At 35.8% G+C, this 24579-nt stretch overlaps 2 protein-coding genes across 5 annotated transcripts in view; one reads left to right on the plus strand and one right to left on the minus strand.

Annotated features, from left to right (window-relative positions):
* Positions 1-643, minus strand: part of LOC138700152 (WD repeat-containing protein 20-like) — a 276921-nt gene extending 276278 nt beyond the window's left edge. For 2 of the 3 annotated variants that reach the window (XM_069826535.1, XM_069826534.1), the window contains exons 1-2: positions 370-640; positions 37-215 (exon numbers count right to left, since the gene is read on the minus strand). In XM_069826535.1, coding sequence (XP_069682636.1) covers positions 37-215; positions 370-628 — 438 coding nt within the window. In that variant the 5' untranslated portion in view covers positions 629-640. Of the gene's footprint in view, positions 1-36; positions 216-369 lie in introns of all 3 variants that reach the window. The other variant, XM_069826536.1, reaches the window with a different exon arrangement.
* Positions 644-730: 87 nt separating this feature from the next.
* Positions 731-24579, plus strand: part of LOC138700153 (U3 small nucleolar RNA-associated protein 25 homolog) — a 73672-nt gene continuing 49823 nt past the window's right edge. Inside the window, exons 1-2 of one of the 2 annotated variants that reach the window (XM_069826538.1) lie at positions 731-1835; positions 16657-16861. In XM_069826538.1, the coding sequence (XP_069682639.1) occupies positions 775-1835; positions 16657-16861 (1266 nt within the window). In that variant the 5' untranslated portion in view covers positions 731-774. The remainder of the gene's footprint in view (positions 1836-16656; positions 16862-24579) is intronic. The other variant, XM_069826537.1, reaches the window with a different exon arrangement.

Below are 24579 nucleotides of genomic sequence, written 5' to 3' on the forward strand. Positions count from 1 at the left end.
TTTCATAATAGAATTACACTGTAATAGTGTAATTACCTCTTCATTATACAGCTTACTGAGCTCTTTCTTGATAGGATCAATAAGCTGGATCTGTCCTGTTGAAAAACCAACAACAAGAGAGACACTATCTGGTGTCATCGTAACCATGTTGAAATCATGGCAAGTTGGATTTGTACCTTTGTACATTTTTTTATCAACTGGTTTCGTCAGGTCTGCTGCCTGTAATGGAAAGACAACTGAGGTTAGGTTTCACTATAAAAAGGTAAAATATTATACTGTCAGGAGTAAGTTCGTTGCAGACAAAGGGAAACAATGTTATGTTGCAAATGTAAAATTAAGCGGGTAATCACAAATAGTTTATGCTTATACTTGCCTTTTTAACACCTTTGTATACGTAAACATATAGTTCCCTGCCGAAATTGAAGCAAATTCTATCCCCATTGCCGCTAGGATCTGGTAACGTTACAAACGACACACGAACAGCGGCACTGCCTTGAGTGTTTGTATATCCGACCCTATTGGGTCTTGAATATTCTGAGAGAGTCATTAGTCTGTAAGTGCCTTCTCTTGTAATAAACTGTGTTTTTAACTCATCCTTTCCCCCTCCATCTTGCACCGCCATTTTCATTTACCACTGCTTGGGAGGGGGCCACGAATCGTCAAAGTCTTGTTTTACATGTGTACGCAGAAGCGGAACCGGAAGTATTTTACAGCTGACGAGAAACAAATGAAATTTGAAATTCGCAGTCGAAATCGTGTAAATAAATAGTGAAAATGGCACGTGGGAAAGGGAAGCGGTCTAAATTGAATTTGAAACACAAAATATCTAAGAAAATGAAAATATGTCCGAACAAGAAACGTAATTCTAAGTCATCGCTGAAGCGAAATCACGTAGAAGGACACGCAGGGTCACATTCGGGTGAAAGTGTTGATAAAACAGGTTTTAAAAGAAGGAAAATGACAAAAGATCACATCAAAAGTGAAGACAATTTTGAAGATTTTTCAGAGGAAGAACAAGATATTTATAAGAAATTAATTAATACTTTTTCTAGTCGAGATTCCGAAAATCATAGTAAAGCCATTGAGAGTGATATATCAACAGACGAAGATACAGAAGATGAAAAAAACAGTAAAATTGATACAGTTCAATATGAAGAAAATGAACTCGACAATGACAATAGTGAAAATGAAAATGAATTTTTAGTAGGTATTCAAGACGACGAAGTAGATAATGAATGTGACCCTTTCGTGCGTCATTTCCAATTTGATTTTGATGACGATTTGTTTGAATCACTAACTGCAAAACCTAATGCTGAGAGAAAGAAACTAGAATGGCCTGTTCTTGGTCAGTTGACAGTCACTTTACCAAGAGTGGTCGAGAGTCAACAGTCTGAACCAATTCCAAAAGTAACTATCGAAGATAAAAAACAATTTGCCAAACCAGGAACATATCCACAAAGAATAATTAATTTTGATAGCTCTACTTTATATATTAAAACACAAATTCAAAATAATATTAGCAAGGCAAATTTTACAAATATGTGTAATGCGGATGACAATATAGTCCCACTTACACCTTTACAGATGGAATTATTCTCAGTTGTAAATAATTACCAAGACTTGTACTACCCTGACAGGACGTTGAAAAATGGGGAAGAAATACGTTTTCTATATTGCCTTCATGCAGTTAATCATATTTTAAAAACGCGGACTAAAATCGTTCACCATAATCAAAAACTATTGAATAAAGACGATGTACCTGAGGAATATAGAGATCAAGGATTGGTACGACCAAAAGTTGTTATTTTGGTCCCATTTAGAGAATCTGCGTTAAGGTAAGTAATGAAGTTACATGAGGTCTGCACTTGAAAGGGTTATTTATTATTCAGGCATAGGCCTACATTTGTAGAACAAATAGCCAATAGAAAGGAAAAACGTCACTACATATTTATTAAACATTTAGTATAACATTTCTAGAATCTTGTGCTAAGAAAATGAATTCGGTAGCCTAGCCTAATTAGAGTAACAGTAATTCTACGGAAGAAGTAGACCTAAGGTGGCACCATTTTTCTTTAGCGAATAGAGTAAACTTACTTGTAATAGGGTTTGATGTATCATTTAGACGTTTGCGATGGGCAGGGCATGTAGCACGTATGGGCGAATCCAGAAATGCATATAGAGTGTTAGTTGGGAGACCGGAGGGAAAAAGACATAGATGGGAGGATAATATTAAAATGGATTTGAGGGAGGTGGGATATGATGATAGAAACTGGATTAATCTTGCACAGGATAGGGACTGATTGCGGGCTTATGTGAGGGCGGCAATGAACCTTCGGGTTCCTTAAAAGCCATTTGTAAGTAAGTAAGTAAGTATCATTTAGATTGTTATTACTATGTCACAAAGCAACGTAATTGCTGTTTGTTATTCAGCCAATGTCTGTTAATCTAATTGTAATCTCAGTGTATGTTTCATTCTGTTTATTAAAGGAGAACACAACACAAAAATCAAACTTGAGTTTATTACTGATTCGAATAGAGAAATTATTATTATAAGACATTCTGTGAAATTTCCGTGTTTCTATTTTTGACAACATTGCTGCTACCCAATTCAACAGATGTGAGCTGTGACGTCACATAGATCACAGCTGTCCTGAGCAGCAAGCCGTATTCAACGTCTTGCCTGCATGTGTTTAGAGATAAAAACACTCACACAATTAATTGCTTCGGATGGTATTCTACCTTACCAGTTCGAACCCTAGAAGGACTCGTTTTGTGGTTGTGATCTTAGTGAGTCTGATGCTGTGGTCACAATAGGAAGATCTCGTACTGAAGTGTGGTGTATTTGGTCTAAATGTAATGAAATGCCACAGGACGAAGAGTGTGTCTGCTGCTGTGAAATTAATACTATAAAGGCGCTAAAAACTGACAACTATTCATATGTTACTGAAAATCCATCGTTCCACAAACTAGAAATTTTGAATTTGGCTTGCCATAATTTGAGCCTGTAAACAAAAGTAAAATTAAAAGGCGTTTATTAACAGCACAAAATCCTTCAAACAAAACGTGATGATACGTAACATACAGACAATTTAATAGCTGGATAAATTTTTGGACAGCCATAGGCCATAGAAATAGAGTTGTAATACCATCTTGTGTAGTAAATAAAATTCGACAGTCTTTTCCTGAAGTAGGAAATAATTGTGTAGGTTTTCAAGTTTATGGCTCAAAGCTCACTTCATAAAAAGTTCTCATTAGCAAGTAAACAAAAATATGTTAGACAATAAAACAAAATAAAAGAGAGAACTTACGATTTACTGCTGCAACTGGAAACTGGAAAAGTGTCTCTCCCTCAAAACTGCTCTTTTGGGCGAGGTACTGGTGCAATGTTCTTTGGTAAAGATAGATCCAGAGGCTCTTCTTCAGGTAATGTATCTGCATATAAATATTCTTGAATTTTTTTCCATGATGTGTTGTTTCCAACCCTCGTCACTTGGCTTGTATTTTTGTTTCATAACCCATGCACCCGAGACCTTAGAATATTGTGGCATAAGTTTCAGTTTTTCTTTATTTAGGTTTCAATTATAGTCTAAAATTACGATTATGGATCTGATCAGCATACCATTGTAAGAGAAATGGACCCTTTCAGATGTGTACTTCAACCGAAGGTTGTGATAACTTTCCAACTTGCCCGTATGAATGTAATGTTTTGTATGCTCTAAATCCTTCAAAAAAGTTTTATCAAAAAATATTTTTTCAACTCTGTATATGCTTCAGAAGAGATTTAATCCACAGTTTATTTTTTACTTCATCTTCACCAAGAGGTTCATGTTCACAACGTTTCACTTCATTTTCTTCTATTCAAACATGCTCGTTCTTTATATGGTGTAATATAGAGATAAATTTACTGATCAGTACAGTATCATTTCAACCACAAGTTTGCATTGCCCACCATAAGTGATTATTGATGCTACACTTCCATGCCAGGATCTCAGGATACTTTTTATCCAAAGCCTTTACCTTTTTCATTAAAGTTTTAGGTAAATGCCACACGTCAAATTCATGACCAATTTGCGGAAGTTGAGTACGTAAGAAGCACCAAACGTCCTTATGTCTGTCAGACAAATAATTTTATGTCACATTTATCTTCATTTATTAACCTGTTCATTACATTCTCACAAGCATGTCTTTCCATTTCACCTTTAACTATTCTTTTTTGTAAAAGTTTGAAGTCTATGATAGCACTAGGATGAAAATTCATTATTGAATACACCACATATTTAGCAGAAAACCCTGGAGAATCATATTGTCCATCGCCTGCCTGCCAAAGTTCCATTCCGTTATCCTTCACTGCTTTCAGAGTATTACTTCTTACTTTTTTCTATCGATCCTTTATTATTGGACTACAAAATATATTTACAATCCTATCGAAAACTGTTCTCGATATCATAGCCACATTCATTGTTTTACAAAATGAGTGAAAGGCCTTATACAGTACACCTGAAAGTAATAAAGCTGATGCAATTAGTACATTTCCTTCCGGTCACTTCTAAACATAGGTTGAGATGACCAAGAAAAAATATCACCACATTCACAAGATGTTTGCACCCATAACATTGAGCCCTTCGTATAATGTTTTATTTCTCTCACTCTTCCGCTATATGTGCGGCAAATTTGAAACAACAGTAGCAAACTATTCCAAGCCATAAAATAGTAGTCATGCAACATTTCATTTTCGTTTTCGGGGCATTATCTTCACTGTCACAATCACTATCGTCACTACCCGAACTTGGATAGTATAGAGTGTCATTCATTACTTCTTCTGTTCGTATTGTCATCCATTTCTATTGATGGAAGGTCAGAGCAGTTTCTGAGAAGTTCACAACCTAATTCATACTGAACTGCTATGTTGGGTAGTGATAAATTGAAATCCATTGAAACAGGGGGTTCTTCGTAAACCATCATCATTATTGGCCATCATCATTATTATTAGGGCCTATTAGTTTCCAAAAATTTCACTTACTAATTCCTTGAGTTTCTTCACTTCATACCTTACCGATCTTGATCTTGACTGCCGACTTTTTGAGGTTGTTATGTTCAACAGAAACACGACTTCTGGTACTTGTCAATTTTACAGAGGGAACCGCGTTTGATTTTAGTTTGGGCCCACAAAACTTTTCTTTTGGCATTAAATTTATCTGTAAACACTGCAATTCGTCGAAGTCTTCAGTATTGAAATGCAATGTGCACAATGTTGCTCCAGGTCTGGGAATAAACTCTTTCGTTTTACAGTATTCTAACCACACTTTGAACCGTGGATCATTTCGATGAGGGAATTTATGAAAAAATATACCTTTCTCCCGATTGCCCTTTTTCCGTGTTGAATTACTGCACCCATACGCACTACAAGAGGGCATTTTTATGTAACTAATGAATTATTATTGATTGAAAGATATGCACACACCATAACACACTCCTCTGCAAGTTAACGCTTTTAAAGAGATTAATAAAACTGTTTGTTGCTATGCACGGCCTAGCGTTGTGAGCTTCTTGACGTCACGCATGAATCTGTCACAATTGATTGTTGCCGAACGAAGCAATGTAAAAGAGAAATAAAACCAGTGTTGTAAATATTTCATGAAATGCCTTAATATCAAAGCAACTTCATTTTTATGTTGTGTACTTATTGTGTAATTCTTTAAAGGCTTTCAAAAGATCTTAAATTACATTTAAATTCAATAAACGTAATTTTAGTAGAATGGATCGTTTCTTAAAACCTGAGGTATTTAATACTGAACCTACAACCAGCACAGCTTTACTACAATGGAGACATTGGCTAAAAACGTTTGAAGGATTTCTAAGGACATTGGCTGAAATGTTTCAAGGCTTTGTAAGAGTAGACCCATTCCACATGAAATGAGCATAATGGTCATTTTATAAAAATTAAGAGGGAACTAATTGAGACACATGTATGCATCACCAAAATATGTAATTTTATTAATTTAAACGTATTTCTGTTATATTATAGATATTTTATATGGTTTTTCATCATAAACATAGCATTTGAATGAAATGCGAAAACACTAAGAAACTTAGTTATGTCCGATAAATTGAAATACCAACTTTCAATCAACTGATGGACATTAGAGTAGGTACGATAAACTTAATTCATTGGAAATAACATTAAAATTGTAACACTGACCTTAATTATATAAAATGAATTAACTAATCAAAATCAAGTCATTACAATAAATTAAGCCTACTATAAATTATCTGTTGTACAATTATTTGCCTGTCTATTATTATGTCACTTACCAAAAAAATGCGAATTCGAAATAACACAATTGAGAATATCCTTCTTAATTAATTCTAGAATGATTAGAAAAATAATTGTGAGATATTAGTCTGTTAGAAACATTAATCTGTCCATAATTTTAGAATAGCAAAGCAACAATAAAGACCTAATTATGACAAATAAAAGAGTCTATCATTTTTTTTTTTTTTGCTGAAATCAAATAAATTATTGATATGAAGCAGTATTCATGAAATATCAGCATTTTTATTAATTTTGTGAGAAATATTCACTTAAGACACCATATTAATCACGCTATTTTTTCGAACATTCCTGACAAATTTTATTACCTTCAAATATCATTAACTTTAACTACATATGGCTTATTCATCTTTAGTTTCAACAGTATATCAAGTTTTCTATGCATAAGGATCTGTTTCAATCATACCCTTGGTTCATTTGTGCTAAGTTCTCCATTTACTCAGTGGTTACCATAATGACATACAGCCTATGTCCATCTAGAGGAACTACATTTTCTAATGGTGAGAGAAATATCCATATCGGTTAAGTAGTTTCTGAGACTACCTCATACAAATATACTAACACTCTCCTCTTAATATAGTATAGATAGTATATGCATAGCATAGAATACAATGATAACCATAAAAAGGGGATGCTAAATGAATATCTTCCGCTTGTTGTGTAAGGCCATCTTAAATAAGCACAGAGTCATTTGTTTGTGCGAGATCGTGCGTATTTGCTTGGTTTCCGCACAAAACCAATCCGCGGTAAGTCTAAAATCCCACATTCAGTATTCCCAACCTAACACACATAACAATTTCCCTCTTCTTACCGCTTAAGTGACATATTGATTTTACTGCTTTAGGCTTCTAACATATTATTTTTAGAGACGTTCAATATAGTAATAATTATAAATTGGAAACTTAGCACTGCAATTTCACCTAAATTGCACTGTTAATTATTGAAATAACTGCTGAAGCTTTCCTGGCGACGTGATAATTCGAAATTTTCTTGGGCTTCCAGCCCAGGTCATGAGTTGGTGATCCACCGACGTTTCGAGGATGTTCATCTTCCTTCTCAACTACGTTTCACTTTTTCAAACTTTTCCTCGACATTATACAGTATTAAAGAAATTACAGAAGGCATTTCTGAGCTAAAACAATATTCCTTTTATATATTAAAAAAAAAAAAAAAAAAAGCAAAATTGACAGTGAAATTCTTTACCCGCTGCAATATCATATGGCAATGCATTAAGCTCAATACATTTGAGATGAAACCAGTTTGAACAATTGTCACACCCAATATTTTTCAAATCTTCATCTTCAGCGTCACTAATAAGTTCATCATTACAAGCAGCACACAGTGTAAGTCAAAATTGGATGCTGAGGTTTAAAGTAAAACTTGTGTAAAATACAGCGCAAAATAGCAATTAATATTCAATTTAGTTGAACTATTATTAGTCAGTGGATAGCACGAAGGAATTATTAATTGCTCCTTTGCTCTGTGTTTTACAGAATTCTTACTTTAAACCTCATTACCCAATTTTGACTTACGCCACTTCTGCTCTGAACAGCTCAAATAATTGTCTTCTTCCTGAGATTCATCATCTGGATCAGCATTTGCATCTGAGATGAATGTAGATTTCCTTTTTTTGTCTTTGCTATTTTTCATAAGAGATTTTCGATTCTCCCTCTCCTCTTTCCTCTGTTGTTTTAATTTTGTTTCCTCGATTTTGGTCAAGTTCTTTTTATGGAAGAACTCACGCCATGCTGCTGATGAAATAGTACTTGGAACTCTCTCTTTAACAGGTCGTTGCTTTTTTGTATCTGATAAGGGACTTGCCCAGAACAGATGCTCTTCAAAATTTTGTCCCTCACCAATGTTTAAATTATTTTGCCGAATCTCAAGCAAAGCTTCCACTAACGCCCTCTCTTCATATTGGTGAATCGGTCGTTTCACCCTTTTAGTCGAAAACATTTTTATTTATAGGCCTATCTGTAAAATGTATATTTAGGGAGCAAGTTGTAGGTAACTTCTCATGAGTTCTACACTATTATTATTGCATTATTTTATTTAGATTTTAATATTTGAGATGGTGGCTGACTATAGGTTAATCAAGATACCAATAGTCAGCCTCTATCTGTCTTACTAGGCTGACTACTGGGTTTTATGTATTTAAACCAAAATACCATGGTCTGACATTATTATTAAACGCCAGGCTTTAAGCTTGCAGATGACGGAAAATGGTCTTTAAACTCAGTGTTAGCCACCTAGGCTGACTACTGGCTTCTATATCTTACTGAAGTCTCCTATAGTCAGCTCCATTGAAATACTTAACTTAACACTTTTAAAACACAAATCCAATGCTCATGTAACTATTCTAGAATATTTCAAGTCACTCAGTCATTGTTTTAGGTGGCTATGACGTATAATAATGAAATACTGACCTTGTAAAAATGATACTGCACGTTGTTCAACGCACAAGAATATCACACAACAACAACATGGTGCTTTCCACAACATGTTTAGAGGCTAACTATTGCTTTATATTTCTCACATCAGAGGTTACTAGAGGTTCGAGGGCAGGACAAAGAATGGCAGAGTACTGGTGAGCCAACAGAATATGTACATATTCTTTGATGTACTTATTTTTTCCATAATTATGCCAAGATGGCTGACTACTGGGAGGTGGCTGATAACAGGTGAACTACCCTATTGGTCCTATCAAAATTTTGCATAGAATAAAACTTCTCAGAAACATTTTTTAAATAAATTTTTGTTATGTAATATTATAAAAAAATGAAGAATAAGCAAGATATTTCGATTTATTTACTTCTGCTTTTAAAAAAAGTACTGTGAATGCCGTATAGCCTAAAATCTAAGTAGGAACTAATTTATTTTACGTACCGATTTTCGTAAAAATCGGTTCAGTCATTAATCGAGTGAAAAGGTGACAAACATAGACAGAAGGACTTACAAACAAAAATTTAAAAAATGTGAAGCGAAAATTGACTGAAATATTCAGGTTATAGTTTTATTATTAGGAGGATAAAACGTTTAACATGTTCTGCAATTATTGAAATCGTACTTAAATAATTAAAATATATAATTTGGTGCAAGGATAATGCCTTTAATATATTTACTACTGCCTACTAATTAAAATAGGATCTTTAGTTCGGGCACATCTGTTTTTGGTGCAAAGATAATGTGTTTCACATATTAGTTTAACTCTTGATATGCAATGTGAGAGAGAGAGAGAGAGAGATTTTTTTTACAAACCCTCTAAGAAGTTTTCACATATGTTAAAGAAAAAAATGGTTCTTCCTTTGGTCTCGCACTTCTGTAGAATTACTAGGGTAACCAGACGTCCTCTTTTGTCTGGACATGTCCTCCTTTTTAGGTCTTTGTCTGGGGTCTGGACGGATTTTTTAAAAATCAAGAAATGTCCTCCTTTTCGTAACCTGTATGCCTGATATTTTGAAATTATCTGATTTGACACCTTTTTCAAATCATCTGTCTGTAGGTGGCAGCAGCATCGATGGAATATACTCTTTACCAATGATCATAACTTTGCTTGCTTCAGCTTCTTATATTTGTTGCTTTCATATGTAGGTAACTGTAAAATAATTTTACATTATTAAGTTTTATCATAAGTATGCTATAATAAAATAGATATTGACTCATTTGAAGCATAATGTAGGGCTAAGCCTAAATCTAAATAGACATTTTCTGACTTCTTTAATATTATATTTCTCTTGACTTTCATATTTTAATTAACTGTAAAGTCATTATTATTATTATTGTTATTATTATTATTATTATTATTATTATTATTATTATTATTATTATTATTATTAAGTTTTATCATAATTATTTTGTAATAAAATAGATATTACTTACTTTTAAGCATAATACTTGTATAAGCCTAAATATGTACTGTAAATATTTTATAATAAAATAGAGATATTGACGTAATTTAAAGTACAATACAGGCCTAAGGCTAAATCTAGGTACAGTAGTGGCAAAGAAAACCGGACCGATGGAATAATCAAAGTCCCCAAAATGAGGCACTGTGCATGCCACACCCACATTCACAAGATAGCAAGTAATCTATTGAAATTGTTGTAGTTTCGACTGCTGACATAGCCCATTTCGAAAGCAATTAGAAAATAAGCTGGTAAAATTTATATTCTGGAAATAATAAATTAATTAAGTAGTAAAATATCGAAAAGTATTGGAATAAATTTTAATAAGGAACAAAAAAAGTTTCCTTCCCAGACAGGATTGAAACCACGAAAGTCTTAGTTACCCGTCTATCGTGCTGTCACTGTGCTATGGAATCACTTGAGAACCAAGGTTCCTTGAGAGTCTGTCATACAACAAGTGATTTAAAGGGAGACTACGTCCTACGAGTAGCTTTTAATTTAGAACTAATTTCACCTAATTTGCATTACTTGTGAAAAGAAACGTTTCCGTTACATCTCTTAATTTAATTTAAGTATCACTGGATTGAGAAACTCGCTACTAAATCACGTTATATGTTGCATCTTATCACAAATTTGTAGTCGATACAGAATGCTATGAACAGATTCTTCTCAAAATGGCCACTGCTAGAGAAACACATATCCGACTGACAGCTCTGCTAGACGACGGATACTCCATATCTCAGGCTGCAGATAGCCTAGGAATGGCAAAAACTACTGCGAATAGGTGGGCTCATTGATACCTAGAAACTGGGAGGGTTGAAAGACGCTGTGGATCTGGGCGTCCGAGAGTTTCAACAGGAAGAGAGGACTGGGCATTGCTCCGAATTCGTGAGCATAATCCTTTTATGTCTGCAAGTCAATTACGAACTGCCTCTCGAGTCCCTGGAGGCCGTAAGATGGTTGGCAATCACCTTAAGGCTGCAGGTATTAGGAACTATAGGGCTGCTCGTAAACAAACTCTTACAGAGGAGCAAGTCGTAGACCACCTGGCTTATGCTAACAGTCTAGATGGGGTCGATTGGGGAAGAGTCATCTTCACTGACAATTCCCAGATCTCTACTAGTTATGCAGGACCTGTTCGTGTCTATCACGAGGCTGGCCAACGGCACAGTCGTGCTTATGTTGCTCCAAACCCAAAGCAGGGGCGCATTAGCATCAAATTCTGGGGGTGAATGTCTCGAAACAGAGCAGGAATGCTACGGTGGATGGATGGGACTCTGTGCACGGATCAGTATATTCATATTTTGCAGCATGTGTTCTACCCTTCCGCCCGTAAATGTTATCCAGATTGACTATTATTGTTCCCGCAATACACAAATCTATGGGCATTCAGAGATGGTTGTCGGAGAGGCCAGAGATCGAAGAGATTGCTCTGCCTCCCCTTTCATCTGATATGAATGTTATTGAAAATGTATAGGCCAGACTAAAAGGAAGGACGCGCAAACTGATTGCAGACAGACCACTTTGGAATCGTGACGAGCTCTGGGAACATGTTCTTGATGCCAGGGAGGACATTGCCCAGGATCTTGACTATTTTTGGAGGCCCGTCAATTCCATGCCTAGGCGAGCAGAAGCTGTCAGGGAAGCTGAAGACTATTGGACAAAATATTAGTAGTTTAATAGCCTATTTTAATTCATTATTTTTTATATATTTTGTAATTTTTTTTAAATATATTTTTTGTTTTGTTAGAGGAAGATCAGATGCATCTTCCAAATAAATCTTTATTTTTTTTAGGCCAAGTAATAATCCACATTTGTTTTACTAAAATGCAATTAGGTCCATGAACTGTGACAATGAATATTACTGTCATATAGGCCTACTTAAAAAAATTGCCTGCCACGGGAATCGAACCTGCGACCGTTTGCACGATAGCGGCGCGCCCCAAGCACCTGAGCAATTCAATGAAGACGAAAACAGTAACCAGCAACTGCACAGGTGGTTTCGGGTCCAAGGAATATGCACCGGCACTCTGGAGTGAACAAGGCTCTGAAATCAGCTACAAGGGTCGGTCCTGTTTTTTTTTGCCACTACTGTACATATTTTCTCTCCTCCTTTTTCGAACAATATCATCGTTTTTAAGCTCTGTGTCCTCTTTTTTTATCAATGTGAATCTGGTCACCCTAAGAATTACCTTTTAAGAGGATAAATGTTACATTTGTAAAGAAATGTTTCCTGTTCATTATAAATAACTCTATTTAAAACCCATCCTAGAAAAAACCTTATTTACTTAGAAAAATCTTACTTATGTACTATTGTTTACCTTTTTACAATGTCTTTGCCCGAATATGATAGCATATACGTGGTGTGTCTAAAAAGTTCAGTGAATGATGTCATATCTGAACGGCAACTTGGCGCATGTGCTTGCGCATGCACATGGTTCTTCAGAGACTTGGGGAGAATCGATACACAGCATGCAATGCATGTGACTGGCAGTGTAAACAGATTGTGATCAGTTGAACGTAGTCAGTGTGAGAGGAAGTGTCACAGCGCAATGGAGCAACGTGTAAACATCAAGTTCAGCTACAAATTGGGTAAGACTGCAACGGAGACATATGGAATGTTGGTGCAGGTGTACGGGAGGGAAGCCGTGAGCAGATAATGTGTTTACGAATGGTTTAAATGCTTCCGTGAAGGGAAGGAAACAATTGAGGATGAGCCACGTTCAGGTCGGCCATCGACAAGCAGAACCCCAGAAATGATCAAGAAAGTGCGACAAATGCTGGCACAAGATCGGCAACTGACTCTAAGATTGATTGCGGAGGAGTTGGACATTAGCAAGGACACGGTGCACACCATCGTCCGCGATGATTTGGGTAAGCGGAAGATCTGCTCCCGATTTGTGTCGCACATGCTCACAGACGAGCAGAAAGCAAAACTGATAGAAACTTCTGGTGATTTCATTTCCATGTGTGACCAGGATCCATTGCTTCTGAAAACCATCGTCACGGGAGATGAGACCTGGTGCTACCATTTCGATCCGGAATCAAAACGGCAATCGATGTCATGGTGTTCACCGACTTCCCCGCGACCAAAAAAAAGCCGTCTGCAAAAATCCAAGGTGAAAACACTGTTTATCGCCTTTCTTCGACAACAACGGCATCATCCACAAGGAATTTGTTTCTGCAGGTCAAACCATTAATGCTGCATTTTACCAGTCCGTTTTGAACCGATTGCTACAGCGTATCCGGCGGGTTCGGCCAGAGTTGCACAAGACTGGAAAATGGATGCTGCTCCATGACAATGCCCCTGCACACTGTGCGATCCGTTTTCGCCAATTCCTGGCTCAGAAGATGGTAACTGTTCTTGAACACCCTCCGTACTCCTGATCTCGCTGCCTTCAAGCGGGGAAACAGGAAAAAGTCTGCAGGAGCCAGATCAGGGGAGTACGGAGGATGTTCAAGAATAGTTATCATCTTCTGAGCCAGGAATTGGAAAAGTTCGGTGAATGGTATCAGAAAGCAAAAAAACAAACATACAAACAAATTTTCTTTATTGCCCTTCAAAATAGTCGCCACCCGCTACAACACACTTTTGACAACGTTTGTACAGCTTCTGGAAACTATCAGCAAAAGCCTCCTGTGGAATCGATTGCAGAATGGCTATCACACGATCTTTGATGGCATTCACATCCACAAAACGTCCACCTTTCATGGCCGCCTTCAAGCGGGGAAACAGCAAGAAGTCCGTAGGAGCCAGATCAGGGGAGTACGGAGGGTCATTGTCATGGAGCAGCATCCATTTGCCAGTCCTGTGCAACTCAGGCCGAACCCGCCGGATACGCTGTAGCAATCGGTTCAAAACGGACTGGTAAAATGCAGCATTAATGGTTTGACCTGCAGGAACAAATTCCTTGTGGATGATACCGTTGTTGTCGAAGAAAGGCGATCAACAGTGTTTTCACCTTGGATTTTTGCATACGGCTTTTTTTTGGTCACAGGGAAGTCGGTGAACACCATGACATCGATTGCCGTTTTGATTCCGGATCAAAATGGTAGCACCATGTCTCATCTCCCGTGACGATGGTTTTCAGAAGCAATGGATCCTGGTCACACATGGAAATGAAATCACCAGAAGTTTCCATCAGTTTTGCTTTCTGCTCATCTGTGAGCTTGTGCGGCACAAATCGGGAGCAGATCTTCCGCTTACCCAAATCATTGCAGACGATGGTGTGCACCTTGTCCTTGCTAATGTCCAATTCCTCCGCAATCGATCTTAGAGTCAGTCGCCGATCTTGTGCCAGCATTTGTCGCACTTTCTTGATCATTTCTGGGGTTCTGCTTGCCGATGGCCGACCTGAACGTGGCTCATCCACAATTGTTTCCTTCCCTTCACGGAAGCGTTTAAACCATTCGTAAACACATTTTCTGCTCATGGCTTCCCTCCCGTACACCTGCACCAACATTCCATGTGTCTCCATTGCAGTCTTACCCAATTTGTAGCTGAACTTGATGTTTACACGTTGCTCCATTGCGCTGTGACACTTCCTCTCACACTGACTACGTTCAACTGGTCGCAGTCTGTTTACACTGCCAGTCACATGCATTGTATGCTGTGTATCGATTCTCCCCAAGTCTCTGAAGAACCATGAGCATGCGCAAGCACATGCGCCAAGTTGCCGTTCAGATATGACACCATTCACCGAACTTTTTAGACACCACGTATACCGGGCGTTTCAGACTTCCTGTATCAGTCTTTTTTCTCGAAACCTATATGATATTAATAATCCGTGGTGCTTCAGCCCATGAAGGGCCAAGACTGACCAGCTGCTGCTGGCCTCACGGCCACATGCCAAAGCAGAGCCTATATGATATTGGTTGTTCATAAAAAAATTTTGATAACCAAAACCTATGTAAAGAATTGATTGGTGGTAGTACCATTTCCCGTAACAAATCTGAAGCAGCACTACCTGTGGTCAACTTCGAAATTTCGAACGAGAACATGGGTCATTGAAGCTACCATTGGAAACTACTTTTAAGAAGAAACAACTTTTACTGAAATTTTTTTCTCTAACTTTTATTGTTTACTCACAAAGCAACAACAATGGTATCTTGTGAGAAATGCTATATGTTGTTTATGTACGTACACTCTTCATAGTAAGTGTTAAAAATGTACGCCACCCTATGCTAAACAATGTTCTGATCACCTCCTAACATCCGTGATTGCACTTCAGCACAGCTGAGAGACCCACAGCCTTCTCTAATTCTTTGTTTCATGTCTTCTCTAGTTGTTGGACGCACCTGGTAGAACATGTCTTTAATTCTCTCCCACAAGAAGAAGTCATTTGGAGCGAAGTCAGGATAACGGGCTGACCAAGCTACTGGTCTTCCTCGTCTAATCCACCATAGTGAAAATAATTGGTTAATAAGTCGTCGACCCCTACGTTAAAAATGAGCCATACAGCCATCCTACTAAAGCCACTTCATGCTTCATGATGTTCCCCTTGCACTTTGGTTAATGATATGGCTTCAGCAGGACAGCTGTATGACTCACTTTTCACGTAGGGCTCGACAAATGGTTTATTAACCAGTTATTTCCCCTACAGTGGATTGGACAAGAAGAACCAGTAGCTTGGCCAGCCCGCTCTCCTGACTTCACTCCAAATGACTTCTTGTGGGAGAGAATTAAATGTGTTCTACCAGGTGCGTCCAACAACTAGAGAAGACACGAAAAAAAGAATTAGAGAAGCCTGTGGGCCTCTCAGCTGTGCTGAAGTGCAATCACGGATGTTAGGAGGTGATCAGAACATTTTTTAGCACAGGGTGACGTAAATTTTGAACACATACTATGAAGAGTGTACATACATAAACAACATAGGCCTACAACATTTCTCAGAAGATAACATTTTTGTTCCTTTATGAGTAAACAATGAAAGTTAGAGAAAAAAAGTTTCAATAAAAGTTGTTTCTTTTTAAAAGTAGTTTCCAATGGTAGCTTCAATGACCCATGTTCTCATTTGAAATTTCAAAGTTGACCACAGGTAGCGTTACTTACGGTTTGTTACGGGAAATGTTACTACCACCAATCAATTCTTTACATAGGTTTTGGTTATCAATTTTTTTATGAACAACCAATATCACATAGTTTTCGAGTAAAAAGGCTAATATGGGTGGTCTGAAACACCTGGTATACAGCTCTTACAAGACAAACAAAATTTAAAGCTTTGTTACAGATTGCTCTGAATGCGAAAAAACTTTTTTCTCTGCCAAGTAAGTCTGTGATTGCTCTGTATGCAAAAAGACGTTTTTTCTTTGCCAAGTAAATCTGTATCTTATATTACTTAAATATGCATCTGCAGTTACAGAATATGTTAGCAATTGACATAATTTCAGTTTACTAATATTTGTATTTATATGTTGCAGAGTAGTTAAAATGATCATGAACATTGTTCTCCCTGATGAGAAAGCCAACATTATGAACAAGAAGCGGTTTTTTGAGGAGTTCACAGGAGGTGAAATTGTCATGCCAAAAAAGAATCGTCGCCCTGAAGATTATGAAGAAATGTTTACAGGCAATACTGATGACACATTTCGAATTGGACTTACTGTTACTAAAAAGAGTCTTAGGGTTAGACGAATATATTTTTACATTACAATTGTCTTCTTCATTATCAGTCTTGAAAGTATGAATATAAGTATTCATAAATAGGCCTACAAACATTTAATAGAGGAATTATAATTTGCCCATTCATATTTATTGTAGTTTTAGTTTTGTTAAAGAGCTATTAAACGACACTTGCCATGCCTAACACATAGTTGCGCTTTTTCATTGCAATGAACTAATAGGCCTAAATAGCAACATAGTTGCACATTTGAGAGATTAGTGCATATGTCTTAATATTTAAATTAGACACTCAAGCATGGCACAGTCTGTATCTTCAGAATTTGTTCCTAATATTATGTTAGAGTTATTCGTTTTATCAGTTATAAATCATTAAAATTGAAAGAAAAAATTACAACACTATATGCTTCGAATATGTTAAAGAAAAAAAAAAACAGATGTAACCAGTGAAGACGCACTGAAATTTCTTACTTATTATCTATATATATATAATTTGAACTGGTAATGGAAATTACGAGAAAACGGCTGAACGGATTTTAATAAATGACCCCTCATTTTGAAGCTTGGACCCAAAAGTTTTTCGGAAAAATAGTCGTTTTTAGTGAAATGTCAATTTTCCTACATCATTTTCCTATTTTCCAAAATCCATCTTTCGTCAGTTTTGAGAACTAATTGCATTTCAGCAGTCGGCTGTGATTTCAGAATAAAACAAAACACACACTACAATAAACAATAGACTATTTCACGAAGGCCATGACCTGCAAGATTGCTGACATATTTAGAGTTCAAATTCAATTGGTTATTAAAAAGTTCGAGACTTGCTAAAATAATTTACAGGTCTGATTCTGCGGTGTGTAATTTTCTGAGAACTAATTGCATTTCAGCAGTCGGCTGTGATTTCAGAATAAAACAAAACACACACTACAATAAACAATAGACTATTTCACGAAGGCCATGACCTGCAAGATTGCTGACATATTTAGAGTTCAAATTCAATTGGTTATTAAAAAGTTCGAGACTTGCTAAAATAATTTACAGGTCTGATTCTGCGGTGTGTAATTTTCTGAGTACAGCTGTGTATTGCATATTAAAATCTACAAAACTTGAGGTGGTTTGATAACATTATTACATTAGAAATTAAATATTATTATAGTTAATGCCATGATGTGACTATTTTTCATTAATTATACGTACATATTAATTATATATTGATGATATGAAAGTGAAATGTTTTTGGGTTATATAAGTAGATGTAGAGAATATATTAAATTAGACTTTCATTTCTATAATTTACTGAGTAGCGGCTATTTTACAAATGAATTTACAAAACTTACGTAAGATAATAATATTGTTATTAAAAATCAAATATTTTCATAGTTATTAATCAAATGCGGTTGGATCTTTTTCATAAACTTATTGGCAGTTTGGTGTAGATATTTATATGCGTCATTCTCTTCAGTATTGGCTCGAGAGAGCGCAAAAATTACAGTTCCTAATGAAAGACCAAAATGTATTACTTACTGATAAAATAAGAAGCCTACAAGATTTTGTAGTCTCCCGATCATTTTGGCAAGATCTCTTAGCAGGATAAAATGATTTTACCCTCCACCTTTCAAGCTCTACATGCAGCAGCTATACCAAGATGCTATGTCTATTGTTCGAAAACATAGCAAACCTGACTTTTTTTAACTTTCACCTACAATCCACAATGACCTGAAATAGCTATTGCTTTACTCCCATATGAAAAACCCACTGATCGTCCTGACATTGTTACTTGCGTTTTCGCATTGAAACTCAAGAACTGAAGGTGGATTAGTTCAAGAAAAAGTATTTGGCATAAAAAACATTCAGAGGGAGTATATTTCATTATTATGGAAGCAAATAACTTTCAAAATGTCTGGTATTCTTCATTGAAAATAAATTTGAAAAATTTTTATTTGAACGTTTAATGAACTTAGTTTGCAGCATTTGCTGTACAAGCCACTAGTCATGATAGAAAGCAAAAGAGAAAACTCAATAAGAACATTATAAAAACTAAATGTAATGACCGAAGTTTGTACTGGGTTATCCAATTATGATCTGACCAGAGCTGCGGCAGAGATTGTGCCGGCCAATAAGCTATTACTTCCTGCTAGTCAGGTAATACATGAGTCTTCAACAGTTAGTTGTTATGCTATGAGTTGCATTTGAAAAGTTCGTGGTCAGACACATAGATGACATTGAAAATGGATCAAAACAGATTCTGTAGATGTAGTAGAGTAGTGCAATCAGCTAGTTGGTCACCAGTGTTATTTCATTTCAACACACTTAGGATAGGAATATTTAAAGTAAAACTAAAATATTTTTAATTTTAAAGGCAAAAACTTCAAAAGGATCTTCATATATTTTAGACCATTATTGTCAGTCAGCATACTAATGTACAGAAATTTCATTTAATAATTATTGCAGCATAAATATACACTTAAATTTCAATACAGTAAAACCTCGATAAGATGCGCCCACTTATTACGCTGTCCCATGTAATACGATTTTTTTTGTCCGGTCCCTACACATTTCATATATAGGTAACGCCTCTATAAAATACCCCGTTTGTTGCGCTCTAGTCCCACATAATACGCTGATTTTGTGGAATATTTTCGATGTAATTTTCAGCAATGTACTGTAACAGCAATGAAACATCTTTGTCATTGAACTCACTGGTGCCATTAACCTGAAAAGTATTGGTATTCGATCCTTTACCTGCGCATTTAAACCTTCATACTTCATAACTTAGTATACCCCACCCTCTTGTTACGCTCTCTTATTCGACTCCTTACCTGCGCGGTTAAAGCGTACATACCATTACAATACCTCACCCTCTTGCTAACCCTCTCTTTCAAAGAGCATTCCTCATTCGGCCGTAATAAAATTCTGGAAATTTTTGCTGGGCAATTTGTTGTCCTTTAGTGTATTGAAGTGTCTGTGAGTGTGATTACAAAGCGCTTTCTATGTCGAAAAAAATTGGAAATCTTACGAAAGTACGATGAGAACAGTACTCTTACTCAGAAACAACTCTCTGATTCATTAGGAATCCCATCCTACATTAAGGATGATAATAAAAAATCGCGACTCAATCACTACAGCTGCGATATCGGGAGGATGTAATCGCTGGAAACTGAAGTGTGGTAAACATGAGGACTTGGAGTACACGCACATAGCAAAAAACTATAAATTACTTTTTTTTCTTCGAAAGAATTAAGTACAGTACATATTGTAAATGTAACCAAGCGAGTAGAGCAACAAGTTAATATTACTAAATTCAATATTTTGAAATTAAAGGATGAGGAAGCTAAGCAAAATTATCAGGTCGAAATTTCGAATAGGTTTGCCACTTTAGAAAGTTTCGACGAAGTTGAGAAAGAATTAGATCTTAATAGCGTGTGGGAAAATATCAGAGATAGTATCAAAATTTCAGCTGAGCAGAGCATAGGCTATTATGAAACTAAGAAAAAGAAACCGTGGTTTGATGAAGATTGTTGCATGGTAGTAGAAAGAAGGAAACAGGCAAAATTGAAATTCTTACAGGATCCAGTTGAGGAGAAGAGAGATAATTATTTCAATGAAAGACGGGAAGCAAGTCGTACACTTAGGAATAAAAAGAGAGGTTACTTGAAGGAAAAACTGAATGAGGTAGAAAGAAATAGTAAGAATAAAAACATTCGAGATTTATATAAGGGTATAAAGGAATTTAAGAACGGATATCAGCCAAGGGTAAACGTGATCAAGGATAAGAATGGTGACTTCCTTGCAGACTCTCCATCAATTCTAAACAGATGGAAAAACTGTTTTGCGCAACTACTAAATGTACATAGGCCAAATAGAAATGATCGGGACGAAATTCAAATACAAACTGCTGAGCCATTTATATCCGAACCCACGCTTTCAGAAGTCGAAATTGCGATAGAAAATCTGAAGAAGTACAAGTCTCCAGGTATCGATCAAATTCCAGCAGAATTAATACAAGAGGGTGGAAGTGCATTATATAGCGAAATTTATAAACTTGTACTTGCTATTTGGGAAAAGGAAATTGTACCAGAACAATGGAAGGAATCCATAATTGTACCTATTTTTAAGAAGGGGGACAAAACCAACTGTGGTAACTTTCGAGGAATATCACTTTTGTTGACGTCGTACAAAATTTTGTTCAATATTCTTTTGAGAAGATTAACTCTGTACGTAGATGAAATTATTGGGGATCATCAGTGTGGTTTTAGGCGTAATAGATCGACTATTGATCAGATTTTTTGTATTCGACAGATAATGGAGAAAAAATAGGAGTATAAGGGTACAGTACATCAGTTATTCATAGATTTCAAAAAGGCATATGACTCGGTTAAGAGGGATGTATTATATGATATTCTTATTGAATTTGGTATTCCCAAGAAACTAGTTCAGTTAATTAAAATGTGTCTCAGTGAAACATACAGCAGAGTCCGTATAGGTCAGTTTCTATCTGATGCTTTTCCAATTCACTGCGGGCTAAAGCAAGGAGATGCACTATCACCTTTACTTTTTAACTTCGCTTTAGAATATGCCATTAGGAAAGTTCAGGATAACAGAGAGGGTTTGGAATTGAACGGGTTACATCAGCTTCTTGTCTATGCGGATGATGTGAATATGTTAGGAGAAAATCCACAAACGATTGGGGAAAACACGGAAATTTTACTTCAAGCAAGTAAAGCCATCGGTTTGGAAGTAAATCCCGAAAAGACAAAGTATATGATTATGTCTCGTGATCAGAATATTGTACGAAATGGAAATATAAAAATTGGAGATTTATCCTTCGAAGAGGTGGAAAAATTCAAATATCTTGGAGCAACAGTAACATATATAAATGACACTCGGGAGGAAATTAAACGCAGAATAAATATGGGAAATGTGTGTTATTATTCGATTGAGAAGCTTTTATCATCCAGTCTGCTGTCAAAAAATCTGGAAGTTAGAATTTATAAAACAGTTATATTACCGGTTGTTCTGTATGGTTGTGAAACTTGGACTCTCACTCTGAGAGAGGAACATAGATTAAGGGTGTTTGAGAATAAGGTACTTAGGAAAATATTTGGGGCTAAGAGGGATGAAGTTACAGGAGAATGGAGAAAGTTACAGAATGCAGAACTGCACGCATTGTACTCATCACCTGACATAATTAGGAACATTAAATCCAGACGTTTGAGATGGGCAGGGCATGTAGCACGTATGGGCGAATCCAGAAATGCATATAGAGTGTTAGTTGGGAGACCGGAGGGAAAAAGACCTTTGGGGAGGCCGAGATGTAGATGGGAGGATAATATTAAAATGGATTTGAGGGAGGTGGGATATGATGATAGAGACTGGATTAATCTTGCACAGGATAGGGACCGATGGTGGGGTTATGTGAGGGCGGCAATGAACCTTCGGGTTCCTTAAAAGCCATTTGTAAGTAAGTAAGTAAGTACATATTGTAAATGTCTTTGACGTACAGTACAGTAATTACACAATGGAGTAATACTATATTACCTTTCATGAATCATGTATTTCAATAAAGAAAAATGGTAATAGATACTGTACATAAGTCAAAATTAGTATACCCGCCTAATACATGGTCCCAGTTAGTACGCGGTTTACACCCGGTCCCATGAACAACATCTTATCGGAGTTTTACTGTACAGTCCTTTCTACTTAACACAATTATAGGTATTACAGTAACATAAACTTAATAAATTATAACTGACAAATCAAAACAACAATGTTGCAAATAAAAAAATAAATATAAACATTTCCAACTGCATTCCTTGGTGTCCATGCTTTGGCTTCCACATTTAATAGGATTTCTACGGCCTTTCTTTGTATTTTCCAATCAAGCCAAACAATACAATCTTGTTTTGAAGAATGAATGCAGAACTTTAACAACTATATTATGGAATTCTGGCAAATAACAATTAGGATTAAATTCAGAAATATTGGTATTAAAGGGAGAAGATGGTGAAATTTGACATTTCTTCCTAATTCATGCATAATTTTAATTTGTTTTATGTAGGAATATCATTGCTGCAACAACTTAAATCCGAGATTAGTTGTAGAAAAAACATTTTTTGGCCCAAATGTTGAAAAAAAAAAATATATATATATATCAGGATACAGTAATTCATTTTATATATATATATATATATATATATATATATATATATATATATATATACAGTATATATAAATATCAGGCATTTTAAACATAAATTCAAATTGTTCATGATATTTCTATAGTTAATAATGTCAGTTTCAAAATAAGTAGGCCTACCATTTTCATGTTAGTTAAATTCTTGTGCTGTACTGTTATCTGGATCTGAATGATTTGTTAGGCAGATGGGTCCCTTTCTTTGTGAGAAGTTATTTTTAGAGGCACTTTCTTTAAAATTGAATCGCCCCATGCAGTCCATTAGACCTAGTTTTGAGAAAACTAAAGAAAACATTCTGTATACAATATTCCTTTCTGCATAGAACTCTGAGCCTGATGCTTCAGTTTCTATCTTTCCAAGCATTGGACTGAATACCTTTCTGCACAGGCAGATAAAGATATGATTTCCATCAATATCTCTTTTTTTTTTCCCAAAATTTGTGACTGAAGCCGTTTCTGCATGGGACAATTCAATTATTTTAAGAAATGAATTTTAGTGGTATTAAATTTTTATTCCAGAGAAGATTTTCTGATAGCTTAAAGAATGTGTGTACCAAATATCATGCACGTAGCTTTAATAGTTTATATATTGCATGAAATAAGAAGCTTCAGCTTATTTGTCTACAGAGAGTCCTTCTACTCACTTTGATGGAGAAATTGCAGCAATCAACAGGGCATTAACACAATTATTTATCAAATTAATATGTTAAAAAATGCTGTTATATTTAGCGACTCAATTTCTGCAATTCAAGCCATAGCTTGAATCAATATTCTTACAAATTCCAAAATTGCAGAAATTCAATCATCCATACAAATACTGGCAAAACAAAATAAATACCTGTATCTCCAATGGATCCCTGTCCATTGTGGTATTATGGGCAATGAAATTGCAGATTGTTTGGCTAAGAAAGGAACTAAAATATTACAAGTACCCTTGAAAAAGATATCTTATCACAGTGCCAAATTGTTCATACAAACCAATTTCAAATCAAAATTCTAAAGACATTTAAAAAAACAGTAATAATAAATCTTGGTCAGTATTGCTTACTTAAAAAGAACATATACCTGATTCTCCTTGACATCAATCAATCAATCAGTCTTCTTAATGTATCCAGCTGTTTGCTGACAACATAAAGTCCACTATAATCCACTGTAGTCTATTCAGTTTTTGTTTTTCGTGAGAAATGAGGGGTATTTTGAAAAAGGGTGTGTGTTTTGAAATTCACATCCTGAACACCCAACTGAATTTAAAAAAAAAAACACACTCTTTTTCAACACAATCATAAACACACCCCACCACAACAGGAAACCAGAAGATAATGCATGACCTCACTAGGCTTCGGACAATGATGAATACCACATTGTAACTATTCAGTCAGATAATTTTTCTAATATTAACACAGTAAAGAAGTTATAAAGTTAATCAGTAATCATTTTTCATTGTAGTTGTTATACAAAATTAATACCTCTGTGACTGTTGTGATTTGGCAACCCTGTTTTCGCTTTATTAGATTAATTTGTGGAAGTAAGAAAA

This window comes from Periplaneta americana, chromosome 5 (genome assembly GCF_040183065.1).
Source record: "Periplaneta americana isolate PAMFEO1 chromosome 5, P.americana_PAMFEO1_priV1, whole genome shotgun sequence".
In the NCBI taxonomy this organism is placed as follows: domain Eukaryota; kingdom Metazoa; phylum Arthropoda; class Insecta; order Blattodea; family Blattidae; genus Periplaneta; species Periplaneta americana.